Here is a 14,189-nt window from a genome sequence, read left to right as displayed (position 1 = left end):
TATAAGTAACGTAACTTCGCGGGAATCCAGCGTTGCCATCCTGTTTTCTAAGGTTGTGTAATCGATAAGTATATTAATATACCAGAAATACCAGAGGGATGGAGATGAATATTGTGCAGGCACACTAAAAACATCGATTGAACAATCGAACTATCGATGTTTCTATCGGCTTCCGTCCAGCTCTAGCAACGCCGAACATATGTTTCAAGTCTCTCTCAACTTTCGAACGCAGCGGAACGTCGAGCGCATGAAATCGGAATTATCGCCGGAATAAACGTCGCCGCGTGTGATCGAAAATCCAAGTTAAGCACTGTCGTAGGGAAGCTGCGAGGTAATCAAAGGCCAATCGACGACCGCCCCCCGACCTCTTAGCCACGCTACGCGGCCGTGTGATAACAAAGATAATGCAATAAAGGGCAAGCATAAGAAAAAGCTGCGAGAGAGCCAAGAAACGTGACCCAGGCAAAAAAATTTTGTTTGTTTGTCTGGCTCTGCATATACATGTACATAGTATAAACGTGCGTGAGATTGTATATGCGCGTGTGTGTGAGCAGCCGTCGCGTTAGTAGTAGTAACACGCCAAACAACAACAAATTAATCTCTCGTTTTTTATAATAATAATTAAACAAAATTACAAAATTGTTTCCCTCTCGTTCGCTTGCTCGCTCGCTCTCTCTCACTCTCACACACACGCACGAATATTACCCCCGGCGCGTTGTTCTTCCTTCTCGCTCCCACGAAGGCGGAAGAGTTAAACAAAAAAAGTAAAAAAGAAATTATAAACGAAAAACTGCCACCGCCGCTGCTCAATAATTTGTGCATTTTTTAAGGTAATTCAATGTGAAATGTCATGTTTGCATAGCTTAGGTTTAATTAGTCCGGAAAAGCTAAGCGAAACCCTGGGAAATAATACTTATCCCCGGGCAAATTTCTTTTGTCCCGTTGCTTTTCGATTTTCATGCGAGCGTTTTATGCATTCGTTCGTTTGTTGCTTGCTGGCGACTTGGGGGTGCTCGTCATTGTTTGGTTTTCAAAATTTGTAAATTAGCATGAAAAGTCTGATTTGAAGTGATTTTTGTGTCTTTTGAGCGGCTTTTTGCGCAGGCAGCGCAGTCCAAAAATCACTCAGAATCGCACTCACATGCGCACACACTTACAACTGTAATACACGGACGCGCCCCGGTCGCGACAGCTAACGGCACTTTTCATGTCCTCTCGCGCTCTCTCTCACAGTCTCTCTCCTTTTCTTTTTTTTTTTGATTCGTGTGCAGCTTCATTTGCCACCAAAAATTTGAAAAGCAAACAAAAGGAATGGCAATTAAAGTACAGTGAACAATCGAAAGAGTGGATTTCAAAAAACGTGGAATTGATGAGTATTCGAAACACACAAAAGCGGTTTTACTCACAAAATAGTTGTTAAATAATAAATCTGATTTTATAAATTTGAGCATTTGAAGAAATTTTCATCTAAACATTAGTATGTGACTAATGGTCAAATAGGAAGCAATTCTTGATAACTTGTTCCGCAATGAGACTGTAAATGAGGATTGTAATTCCCCCAGCAACGTTTAAATGATTTAGAATTTTACATTCCACCAAAGCAGCATGGAAATAATGATGTTTCTTTCTCCTCTCCACCCTGCAGTTCTTCACAATGTCCTCAAATCTAATTTAAATAAGTAAGAAGTGTAAAAAGCCACACGCAGCGAAACAAATAGCGCTGAATAGAGGAGCACGCCAAGCCAAACAGCAACAAATGGCCAACAATTGAATGGCGGCCATCAGTTGGCCCCAGCGGCATCCATTGAGCAATCAACACCATTTCTCCCACATCAAATCAAGCACCACTGCAAGCACCACCGCCACCTTAGCCACCTCAGCCACCACCGACGTCACCGCTTTGGGAACCAGAACCCGAACCACAAACCAATACCCCGTCCAAACCACCACCACCACCACCACCATCGCCACCAGCCACATCCACATCCACAGCCACAGCGGAGCAGAACCACAACCACTGTGCTCCATCGGCAACAAATACCAGAAGCGGGTGCAGCTGCTCGAGTTATTTGGAAAACTTGCCGCGTAGTCCATCAATGAGCGTTTCGATGTCACTGGTACAGGGTGGTGCTGCCGGTGGTGCGCCACAGGGCGCCAGCGCAATCTTGGCCGCAGCGGCTCCCTACTATCAGCCGCCGGCCGTTCCCCAGGATGTCCAGCCGGATCGTCCCATCGGCTATGGAGCATTCGGAGTTGTCTGGTAAGTGGATGCTTCTATATATCAGTAATAATCGTAATAATCCAGATTGTGTGCGGTGGGTGTTGCCATGGCATTGGCACAATCAAATGTTGTTTTTGGTAGCAAGCATGGTTATTTTCGGGTTGTTTTGCTGCTTGTCCAAAGACATCCCGTCGAAATTGGCAAACACACTTGGGATTTACAATTGGGAATACAATATCCTATCTATTGTAGCATGTGGAAAAGGTGGTATGAACTTCATATAGATATGGTTGATAACTCATCTACAGGCAATTGGTAAATGTTTTTATTGATAACACATATGGCTAATGAACTATTTTGAAAACAAAGTGGCTTGCCATGTACTTTTCCTTGACTTGACTGGCAAAGTCGTGTTAGGAGCGGTGTGGTTTGCGAAGAAAGGGTATCTGCAGCATCGTTGCTTTGCTGTGCGCTGTTTTTTGCCGTGGGTTCAGCAACCTTCTGCTTAGGCCTTTGATTCTGTAACCCTTTTGATTGTGTTGCTGCTGTTGATGTTGATGTTTTGTGCAGCAGGGCAACGTCAACATCCTCGTACTCATTTCGATTCAGAACTGCGGTACCCGGTCTCAGCTAGCTGTCCTTCATGGTTTTGTGCCTTTGTGCACTTTTCAACGTTGCTGTGGCCCCCGAGGGTGGATTTTTCCTATAATATATTTCTTACCCTAAGCGTGCTGGCTGGCTGGCTGGCTGGCTGGCTGGCTCTCCTTGTTTTGGCCTCCCCCCTCAATTTGGCCTTTTCTATTTGCCTCTCTGCGCTTTTTCTATCCCCTCGACTCTTTTGATTTACATTTCTGTGCAAAATTTTACATTAATGGTTGCCTAAATGGGGTGAGCATTGAATATTTGTTTGTTTACTGGGGACATATCTACATGGTAAGATATCTAATACGGATTAGCAACTTTTTGTTGTCAATGTAACCGAAAAGCTGCAAATCTATCAAGTAAATGATTTCAAAATACAAAAAGAGAGGGTTTTCCCTGCTAGTACTGGATCTTTTATGTATTGCAGCCATATATGAATAGAAGAGAGCTTTAAAATGTTGCTCATGCTTATTTTGGGTTGAGCCACCAGAGCCCGGCGATAAATCCCAACTATTTATTATTTAACTCGACTTCCTATCAATTTATTCGTGGTGTAGCCAGAAGTTTGGCAACGCTGCATTTACAAATTTCATTCACGTGTAAAACGGCATTTCCGGCTATAATCAAAACGCAAAGTGAGCCCAGTTTTATCGGGCGGGTCTTTTGAGCAATGCCGGCGGTGGGGGAGTGGTCGGTCGTCCGCAGGGAAGCCAGTTAAAAACTGGCACACAGGGGGGCACCGATGGCTTAGGCACAAGGAAGTGGAAGTCCGAAGACGAGCCACAAGTGGAGGAGCCCAGTGAAGCACACACAAAGCGTGTGGAAGGGCGGACGAACTATGGGAGGCTAGCGGAGCCCCAAGAAGAGGCTCAAGCTCAAGTACCTTCCCTTTGAGGCAGCCCCCAAACCCCAGCCCCCAATCCCCGATTCCCCTTGGCCAACTGCAAGTGGAGCCCGCAGAATGAAGTCGTTGACGTTTGCATTGGCTCTAAATTGCGGGCTTTGGTGGTGGCGGGTCTACCAGTTGGCAACTCGCAAATATTCATTTACTTTAAAAGTTACACAAAGTTACACGCCAATGCCGCGAGTTCTAACGCGAGAGCTTTGTATTGCTTCCATATCTCACTGATAACTAGTTGAACTAATCTCCTTTTTAGCTGGCTTATGAAAAAGTGCTCCAAATCTGGATATATGGGTCATAGTTTGGATTCGAAATTCCCGTTGACTCAATCCAAGATTCAATCTTGCAACGTTTTTGTGCGTAAACAACTTGACTATATTGTGTAAAATGCTGAAGTTATGAGCACATATTTCGGCTGTCCCAAAACATTGAAGTTATGGAAGTCCAACTTGCATATATCTGCCGATCCTGTCCTGCACCAAGGGAAGTGAATGGAGTGCGACTAGAACCTGGGCGGGAATGCAATCAAGCGTTAAATTCAAGTGGCAAATGTCGAACTTGTTAGATGCAGCCGGTCAGCCTAGGCTAGGAAATGGGTTTTTCGTATTTTTTGTTTACGGCTTCTTGGCCAAAGGTGCTGCCTGTTTTCAGAGGGGCAAGTCCAAACGCAGGTGAACCGTGGACTTTCAGGTGCGGAAGGAAGTGCTCCGCAATGGAGTGGGGCCAAGTCGTTAAGTACGTAGTGCTTGTTTTAAGTGAACTTCGGCAACGTGGCCAAGTTAGAATAGATACTTTAATAAAATCCGCTTATAAAAGTTTTAGGCAAGTCTCCTGAAGAACTTTGCGATTAGTCAGGTACAGCGTGAATTTGGAGGTGAAAACGTTTTATTTCTAGTTGCTGTTTTAAATCAATAAAGGCGCTTGCTTTGGTGGGAGTAAGTTGCTAATTTGCATAAATATTCAATAAAATTCCGTCCAAATGTTGAGGCCCACAATTAAAACCCCTTAATTGAACTGCCACGCCCCCCGGTACGAAAGGCCCAAATGGCTGAAATAAAACGAATTCGATGCTTAGTGCTAGATTACTCAATTTATAATTTGTTTCCCAGAAGTGGCACTGTAGAAAAGACAGAAATCCGAGGCAAAAGTAAGAAGAACAACAAACATTTAACCAATTAATCCTAGGCATAGTTCTACGAAATTTCCCCAATGCAACCGACTCGAAAGAGTCAAGAAACGTCTGAGTTATATATATATGTAGTTATATATTTGTATCTGAAACGTAGGTATGTGTGTACGGATGGCGGGCGACTCAGGTTGCGCAGCAGTCGCATAAGAAATATGCTATAAGGTATGGTATCCCAAAAGACGAGCGAATGAGCGAAGATCTTTGGGCTTTACTTTAAACTACCTGCAACTGGTTTTGGGAGGCGAGCAGGCAGACGACGAGCCATTGGACGGCGGACAACTGGACAGTCCGACGGAAGGTAGGAAAAGACAGTGTAAACCTTTTGCCTGCCTGCATCGCCGCGACGAAACCCGCTTCCTGCACGAATTGTGGCCGGTGGTGGACTTCTACACTCGCTGCGGCGATTCAACTCCAGCCGACTCCAGTCGACTCCAGTCGCCTCCATTCGGACCTGGACATCAGCCAGTGGCATCCCAGTGTCTTGGCCCGGTCAGCCAGCCTCTTTGGCAAGGTGTCTTTGGTCTAGGCTCACTCAGTCACTAACTCACCAACAACTGATTCGGCTCGGCTTAGCCAGTTCCTGTTATTTTTAGGCTCTGCACCACCACCACCACCACCAGCATCACCAGCACGGCCTTTGCCTTCGCCTTTGTTTTGGCCAGTTACCCGAGTTCCCTTGTCGCCCTGCCTCCTGGTAACAGGCTCATTTGGCCAGGAACAGTTTAGAGCCTTTAGTGGCCTTTATGTTTTATTGGTACACATGATGTGTGCATTGTGGCTACATTGAACGCAATGTTGAAATGGGAGCGAACATGCTGCAGTAAAATGCTAATTAAACGTCCCAAAATATATAAATATCAACAGGTACAGTGTTACCTTGCAAGGGAGCGCAAATAGATTTCTTATCATGTAAAATCTACCCATCTAGGCTTAACTAAAAATAGTAAAATTAAAGTATCCTTTTCTGCAAGAAGTTTTCCCTACGCCGAATGCCTAATGAATATTCAAGGGTATCTGAGGCCTCGACCTTTCGCAAAGTCTGGACTCCCCCCTGCAGAAACCCCATCCGATTTTTATCTGGTCGCAAATCCTGTGCTAATCTCAGTCGGGAGTTCAGTTTCCCGCATGGAATACCATGCGACCTTTTGCTTTTGGGCCGCGTCCAACCACCGAAAAAGATGTGTGTGTGTGTGTGTGCTGGAAGGGCCAAAAGGAAAGCAGTGCACATGCATAGTTTTATTTACTATACCACTCATTCCAGAATCACACAATCCCGACTGGGGTTCATGCGATGCCATCCACTTTTTTGAACAGCTGCTCTCGGCTGATTTTGATGCTTCGATGTTGCTCCTGATGCTGAATTCCCCCTTCCGAATTCCCTATCCTGTTTTTGGTCTTTTGCTGCTGCTGCTGCTGCTGCTGCGGTGGTTGGTTGCTTGTTTGGTTGAACAACCTTCGCCCGTTTTTCAGTTATTTTGTCTGGCAAACGCACACATGTGCACACAGCCAGACGTTTACAGGATATGGTTGTGTCGTGAGGTCCCGCATATGTTTTTTCCACTCTCGTTTCGATTCGCTTCCCTGCGAGTGCAACATCCCGAATAGAACCGAGTTTCAACCATCATCACGATGAACCACCATCCCTGCATATGCATATATAGTATATAGTATATATATATATTTCCGTCTGTTGCAACGACAAAGTTTTTCCAAAACATTTTCAATTCCACGTTTTCCGTTAGGGGAACACTTTTCACTTCTGCCCTCGTGTGTGTATGATTGACTTTGAAAGTGTTTGAATAATTATCCTGTTTTTCCTGGCTCTTTCCCTCGTTGCGATTTCTTTGCATTTCCCCTCTCTTGATTGCTTTTTGTAGTCTGGGCCAAAAAGGGCGCTCAATTGGTTTATGAGTTTTTCATCAAGTTTTTCTCGAGCTTCACACATTAATTGGTTTCGCTTTGTGTTGGCCATGGCAGCAGCATATTGATTTCGTTTTCAGGGTTTAGCGAACTAGTTTTAGCTGATTAAATTTGTAAAGGGTTAGTCCAATTATAATGTATTCTTCAATTTGCCATGGCTCCTGGGGTTGGTTGGCTCGAGTTGATTGCTGTGTGTGACTTACTAATGAAGAAGGGAAACACACTTCCTAATTTGTTTGATTATCTGAAACACATCACAGATTTCATTTATGAAATCTCGAGCTATTGTCCTTTATCTACCATCTACCATCAGTTGATGGATAAGAGAAGTTTGGCAACTTAGCCGAAGGAAAAGAACAGGTCCTGAATTTCAGGTAGAGTGCACTGAGTTCCTCCACTCATTTTTCTACTTTTCGGTTGAAACATTTCCACAACAAATAGTGAGTAGAGAGTTGGGGTAGGAGAGAAAAGGGATTTACGCACGCAATTTTGTTCACAGCTTCATTTTAGTCCTCGCAAAGATACGGATACTACTCGGATACGGATACTCGGCTACAGATACGCAGATACAGATGGAGATACACATGTGTGTTTGCAGCTCACTTGCTGTGGCCAGCTTAGTTCACTCGAACGGCGTTCTACGGTTCAAGTGAAGCGCAAATGTATCTTTGAAGTTTATTTTGTGCCATACACTCCACTCGGCCCTATTTGCTCCCCTTGGCACCTACCTCTTCGGAATCCCGAGTTTTAGGTATCGTGTAACAAAGTGTGGCAAAAGGGAGCGCAAGAAATAACGTTGCAGCACATTTGTGTATGCGTGTATCTGTATCGTCATCTCTATCTGTATCTGTATCCGTGTATTCCGTATTTGTATCTGTATCTGTATCGCTGTGCGTGTGCCTGTGCGTTTTACCAGTATCTTGAAATAATTTTCACTTGGACCGCCTGCGAGCTGCGAGCGCCCCAAATGAAAAATAATAGTCAACCAAGTGCCACCAAAACGTAAAAAGCTTCCATGGATTCTATGTTGGGATTGGTGAACTGGGAAAAAAGGGTTTCTTTATTTGGGAGTGTCTTAAAGTTGTTTTGATTTTGATTTGATATAGCTAACTAATTAGCTTGATTAGCTATGACTTTTTGATACTTGGATTTTTGCAGGAAGCAAATTGACAAATTCGTTTCGTGTTTAGGTACAAAGAACCTTTAGAATCTTCATATGTAAATGGAAAGCAATCAAATCGATTCTTAATTTCGCTCTGTGTAGATACCACCTCGAGCAGGTAGCGCCCCGCTAACTAACCCTCTCTTGGTGCGTGTGTGCCAAATAAATCATCGTGTGTTGGACAACAGAACGAACGTTGAACGCCACTCCGCCTGCCCCTTCATTGCCCCCATTTCCCAAGTCCCCCAGTGCCCCCCAGGTTTCCCCGTCCGTTGAGTGGAGTTCAACTGTTCTGGTGAGCTGCTCCTACCTTAGAGCTGCTCGTAAAGTGCATTGGAAAACTGAAATAGACAAGTCGAGACAGTTGGACACACCGAACACTGAAATGGATGGGCATTGGGGGGCAGAATGGGGGCGCAGTCAGGGTGAGGGGTCCCAGCCCGGGGCGGTCAACTCTACTTGAACCCGAACCTAATGAAGCCACTCCGGGTGAAGATACTGCAAGGCTGGCGGAGGGCGGAGGAGGGGTGGGGGGCAGCAAATAAAGTAAAACCCATCGGGCTGGAAGAGGAGCTCCTAGAAGAAGGGGAAACTAATTAAGTTTTGCGTCAAACTATTCGCCTCGAGGGGCCAAATGGAAAAACTATTCGAGAAGTGTTGGAAAATTTATGCATTTATGTAATTTGGGTTTTGGGGAAAGGAGCCCAAATACGTCTAGCAGTGGAGAGTAGTAAAGTGTGCACAACAATGATGTAAACTGGTAAACCGATTCTCCAACAAATTTAATATATTATTTCTCCCACAAAATAAATACAATATATATCCAGCAAATTGGAAGATATCTTCACGATGCTTGCTAATTACTTGATGCGACAGCATTTTCCCGATCGACAGGATCAGAGGCGATGCGCCACGCCCACTGCCGCCCCACATGCATTTCCCACCTTCGGTGCATTGTTGTGGTGTGGTGTGGCGACTCTTTGGAAAACCTAGCATATTTAGCACAATGGAAAACTCTTTTTGCCGCTGGCACGACGGCACAAGTCACTCAGCCGCAACGAGAAAATCGTGCGAGCGTTTAATGTGGCTGGCTGGCAAGCTTACTTGCAATGCTCGTCGCAGCTGCAACTGCAACTGCAAGAGCAACTTTTGCAACTGCAACTCCGCAGCAACGGCAGTAAACTTACTGCCATTGTCCGGATTCCCTCGACTGCATCCTCCTCAGCGTTTGCCGCTGTTTATGCTAAATGAGGGTTAACGCAAAACTTGAAGAGCAGAGGCGAAAAAAGATATTTGCGAAACGAGCTTTATCTTCGGCACTCGAAAACATTTCTTTTAACGATTTTATTAACGCTATTCTCATTAAATGCTTGAATAGTTCTTTCTTAATTTATAACAGCATTGTTTTTTATTATCACCATACATCACTAAAATTGTTTTCCGTGCATTTAAAGCTGCAACTGTAAAATGCCTGTTGGCTTTCAGCTTTAAATTATTGAATGTTTGGCCGGGGATGCAAAACTGCCTATCTGCAATCTTTGGTTGCAAAGTTTTGACAACACTTTTTTCACCCTTTTTTCTCTTTTTCGTTTAAACCACCCGACTTGGGTTTTCCTTTGCGCTGCAGATTTCCCCCCTTGAATTTCCACTTGGAGTTGGCAAATTTGTAGATGTTTACCACATTTTTCGTAGGTGTTAATTAACAACTGTTCGGCGCCTGAATTACATGTTTTAAAGCTGCGCACGATTTACACTGGAATGGCTTTGTGGGATTAACCAGAATTGATAAAAAAAAATTCCTTCTAATTTAGTAGATTTGCTTTCGCTTAAAAGCAGCTCTATTATTAATCTCTTAGTGATTATTTTAATATTTACTCCACTGAATTTTGGCTGCCAAATGAGTTTCGAGCACGGTGCCTGCGATAAGCAAATCAACAAAGCCGCACAATCGCACACATTTTCCTCTTTCCGGCCTCCCAACTAGCAGCTTAACATACATATTTTCGTAACCCCAATAATGCCACACAATCAGGGACGGATTTTGCGGCAATGCCGGTCCGAACCAACGAATCTGAGGATACTTGACTCTAGACTCTTAAATGGGGAACCGCTTTTTGGCTGCATCACCATCACCATCATTATCATCATCATCATCATCATCATCATCATCATACCCATCGCGATGATTATTATTATCATCGCCATGGCCGAAACGCTGTGTGTGCTTGCCACTAAACGCTTTTGACATTTCAATTAAAATTCTAGAAAAAGTCTATGGCGGTAATTGCTGGAAATGCCTTTGCGCCACTGCAGCGTCATTGTAAATATTTACCACAAAGAGAAGAGTATTTGAAATAGGTTCGCCTGGCGCCAAAAGCCGCAGTTTCACAAGTGTGGCTGAGTGAGAACCTCTCTCTTTTATTTTCTTCATTTACTGTCAGCAAGATAATTAGACAGATGCGTTAATTGTGGCAGGGAAATATTTTCCTATTCTTTATTGCACTTGCTGCAGAATACTGCAGCTGCCCGTCTCTTTCACTTCAGCTAGCTAGCCGCCTCTTTCTAAACTCCAATGACAAATAAGCCGCAGTTGGCTGGAATGGAATGCTGTTGCCAAGCAATTACCCATATATATGAATACATATATATAATTCCGTTTAAGGTGACTTCAACCGGATTTATTCTTCTCGTACCGCCCACTGAGCATTTAAAAAAAACTGAATTTCCGATTTATTTTTGTATGCATATTTCTTCGAGGCGGCTTTGTTGTCAACTGTCATTCATTGATGTACGATCTCGATAGCAGCGCGCAAAACATATGAACAACAACAAAAGGTTGTTACTCCTGCCATCTGCTCATTTCCCCTTTTTATCCAGATACTAATGCAACAAAAGCTTTGTGTCGTTTCCTTGGCGCCACCCAATGCGTCACAGTTGCACTGTGCAAAGTTCGAACTGAACGATACTGAATGCAATATCATATCATGTACTTATCTGCACTTTCATACGCTCTTATTCGGATTTTTGTCCAATTTTGTAAAACGTTTTCAAACAATTAATAATCAATTAAGTGTCAGACAGCAAAAGGAGCTGCATTCTGCTGTACGTATGCATGCTGATTGTAATTTCTTAATTGCATTTTTCCTGCCATAGTTGTTTACTTGAAAATCGAATTTAATTGTAGACAAGATTGCCTGTCATTGTTATTTTTACCTAATATACGCCCAATATGATGCATCATGGCTCCTTGAAAACGGATTTCTCCTCCATTCGAGGCAGGTGCATCCCGCACGTTGTATTTTCCTGTTATTTTGGGATATTTTCCTGTCACAGGTCCTCAGAAGCGAAGATCGTGCAGGAGTTTGTTGGCAGGCAGCATTTTCGAGGACAAAAACGCCGAGCTCGAATTACGGCAGCCAAGTATAGGGATAACAAAGCGTGCAAACCTCGGACGGATCGCTTGAGGATCCTCGAGGATCGTTGAGAATCGGTGGCATAATGGCAGGACACCAGCAGGTCTGGCCAAGTACTACCTGATCCTGTTCGCTGCTATGTCCTTTGCAGCTGTCTGGCTTCGCTTTGTGCTGCAGTAGTCCTTGTTTTGCCTCCATTTCATATTGATTTCCCCGCTTATGTGTCAAAAACCTTGGAGCCCCGACTATTGGGATCCCGGTGCTGTCATTAACAAAAAGGTAGAATACAAAATAAACCGAAAAACGAGTACGACGACAGGGCAGGCGACTGCAACAAAAACGGCAGATGGTCAGATATAATAGCACTGGAGCACGGGGAGTGGGCCGTTGACCCTGCCGGGGGTCAGGAGGGGTGTTTGGGGGGGAGCCACCTAAAGGATGAGCATGAATGTTAATATTGACGCAAGGTGGAGTTTGCAGTTTCATTCGGAGCTTCGTCGCGGAGCTGCCACATTGGTTAGCCAATTTATTAACGAAGTTTGTCGGTCTTTGTTGGCAGACTCATTTCCAGCGAGGGGCGAAGAAAGTGAGGGGAAAATTACTGTTACTGCCGTGATCGTGACAGAGTGATTTATACTGCTACTTTGATTTTTATGGCACTCATTCATATTTATAGAGTATCAAAAATTACCTACAAAGTGTGCTAAATTGCTGGCTATCGAGCGCGGCTATTGAAATGCATTTAGGCCACCATGTAGCGCTTGCAATTTCAGCATTCAAAGTAATGAAATGCTGTAAACTGATCTCGTCTTCCGGGTGGTCACTCCTTCATATATCATCTTCAAAGTGTTGTATTGCATAGTTTGTTCTGATCCCTTCTTAACGCTCATTCTATAATTAATTGCATTCGTATTCCATCACGTTCTGAGCATCGAATTTTCATACAACTGTGACAGAATTCCCAATCATTTCGAAATGTTTGCCCATCTCCAATAGCCAACAATGTTGTTATTTTTGTGGCTCTTTCCTGCTGGCACGCATGCGCTCAAAAGGAGCAGCAACGCAACGTTCATTGCACCCTAAAAAATAATAAAAAAAGAGGAAAATAAAAAACAACCAGCTACAACAACGGAAAGTTAAGTAAAGAAGAATGAAATTTTCGTTTGGGGATTTTTACGATGACTGAGCGAGCGAGAGGGCGAGAACGAGCGACAGAGATGGGCGCAGGGCGGAGGGGGCAGGGGGCTCTGCAGAACCGGATGGTTCGAGCCAAGCTGACCGACCCAGACCCCAAAGAGCCCCCTGGGAAAACCCCTCCCTTCGACCCCATAACGTACACAGAAATTAAATGGGTTTTCATTTCAGTAGGAGAATTAAACATCTCAAGAAACACCGAAGCAGGCAACACTTGTATCTAAAGTTGATTTTAGAATGGTGTATTATTTACAGTACAGCTAGAAACAATTTTTACATAAATAATTATCATAACTTATTGAAAATTCCCTTAATACCATCTTAATTACAAAATAAATGTGGAAATGTTGCCCTGTGTAGTAAGCCAAAAGTCCAAGACCGCGTTCATTGCCTTTGCCTGCATTATTGTATGTGCAGTATGTTGCAATATGCCTTTGGGGCACTGTTCTCCAACCTATCCCAAGTTTTTTCCTGTATTTTATTTTTTATTTTGACACGCATTTGTGTGTGTGTGTGTGTGTGTTTGCATGTAAAAAGCGGGGAAGAAGAGGAGTTTAAATATTTTTAATTGAACTTTTGCCTCCAGTCGTGAAACAAAGGGAGGTAATTGGGTATTATTTTTGCGGTTATTGATCAGTTAGATATAAAAACATGCGGTGGTACCGCTGGCCGCAACCATGATAAAAAGTTATAAATATGTAATTTACGTAGCCCACCAATTGCCGACCCAAAACAGGGTCAAATTTATTAGTCTACAATTGATTATAGGGGTTTCTATTAATGCTATTGCTCATGTTACTGATAGACATTGATATGCATTGAATACATGTTTAATGAGCTAGGGGACTTGTGGACTATTTACGGTTTTGGTGTATTAGTTAAAGTATAAAAAAGGTCTAGTTTAAGAGAATGTTATTAAGCCAAAAGAAGCCTTAAATAGTCTTTATAGTTTACTAACGAATATTTTATTTTCTCTCTTTCTAGGTAAGTTGAATTCAAGTTCAAAGAGCACATTGGCAACCAATCAGCCACGTAAGTTAATAATACCCCACCCAATTAACCCGAGTGAATCAAGTTGCATTCAGCATAAAAACAAGTTTATTATATAGTTAAAAATAATCAACTGATATGTGGGTGGGATAGAAGTCCAGAGTGGGATTCTTCATTTTAGAATCTTTTAATGAGCTGGCCAGCGAATGGACAAAAGTTAGAGAAAATAGGAAAACTGCCATAAAACTCACTCGACAACAAAATGCATTAAATTTTTTCTTACCAATCATAAAAATGCGTCATAAAATTGAAGCTGGCAGTGTTCAACATGCCAAAGTGTAGGGAAATACTTTTAGATAGATAGATAGATATACATACATGTATGGGGAGTGCGGGGGCGAGATGCATCATTTTATAGAGAATTCTATGGGGTGGATGGAAGTGTCGACAAAGTGTTTGCTCCTCTGCCATTCTCTGTGTATCTCACAGTTTGAGGGTCAAAGAGTGTGGCATCGAATTTCACCCAAACACATGCGTGGCTGGGAAAACGAGTGGGA

General features: G+C 43.4%; 1 protein-coding gene across 7 annotated transcripts in view; it reads left to right on the top strand.

Annotated features, from left to right (window-relative positions):
* The first annotated feature begins 154 nt into the window (after positions 1-154).
* The window catches only part of LOC6544158 (serine/threonine-protein kinase NLK), a 67,134-nt gene continuing 53,099 nt past the window's right edge, over positions 155-14,189 (top strand). For 2 of the 7 annotated variants that reach the window (XM_001971348.3, XM_026977629.1), the window contains exons 1-2: positions 155-830; positions 1,646-2,260. In XM_001971348.3, the coding sequence (XP_001971384.3) occupies positions 2,097-2,260 (164 nt within the window). In that variant the 5' untranslated portion in view covers positions 155-830; positions 1,646-2,096. Of the gene's footprint in view, positions 831-971; positions 1,040-1,140; positions 1,162-1,301; positions 1,324-1,352; positions 1,374-1,645; positions 2,261-14,189 lie in introns of those variants that run through there. The other 5 variants (XM_026977624.1, XM_026977628.1, XM_026977627.1 and 2 more) reach the window with 5 other exon arrangements.

The sequence above is a fragment of the Drosophila erecta genome, unplaced genomic scaffold (genome assembly GCF_003286155.1).
Source record: "Drosophila erecta strain 14021-0224.00,06,07 unplaced genomic scaffold, DereRS2 tig00000021-arrow-pilon, whole genome shotgun sequence".
Lineage (NCBI taxonomy): Eukaryota > Metazoa > Arthropoda > Insecta > Diptera > Drosophilidae > Drosophila > Drosophila erecta.
This window is presented reverse-complemented; position numbering and strand designations above follow the sequence as displayed.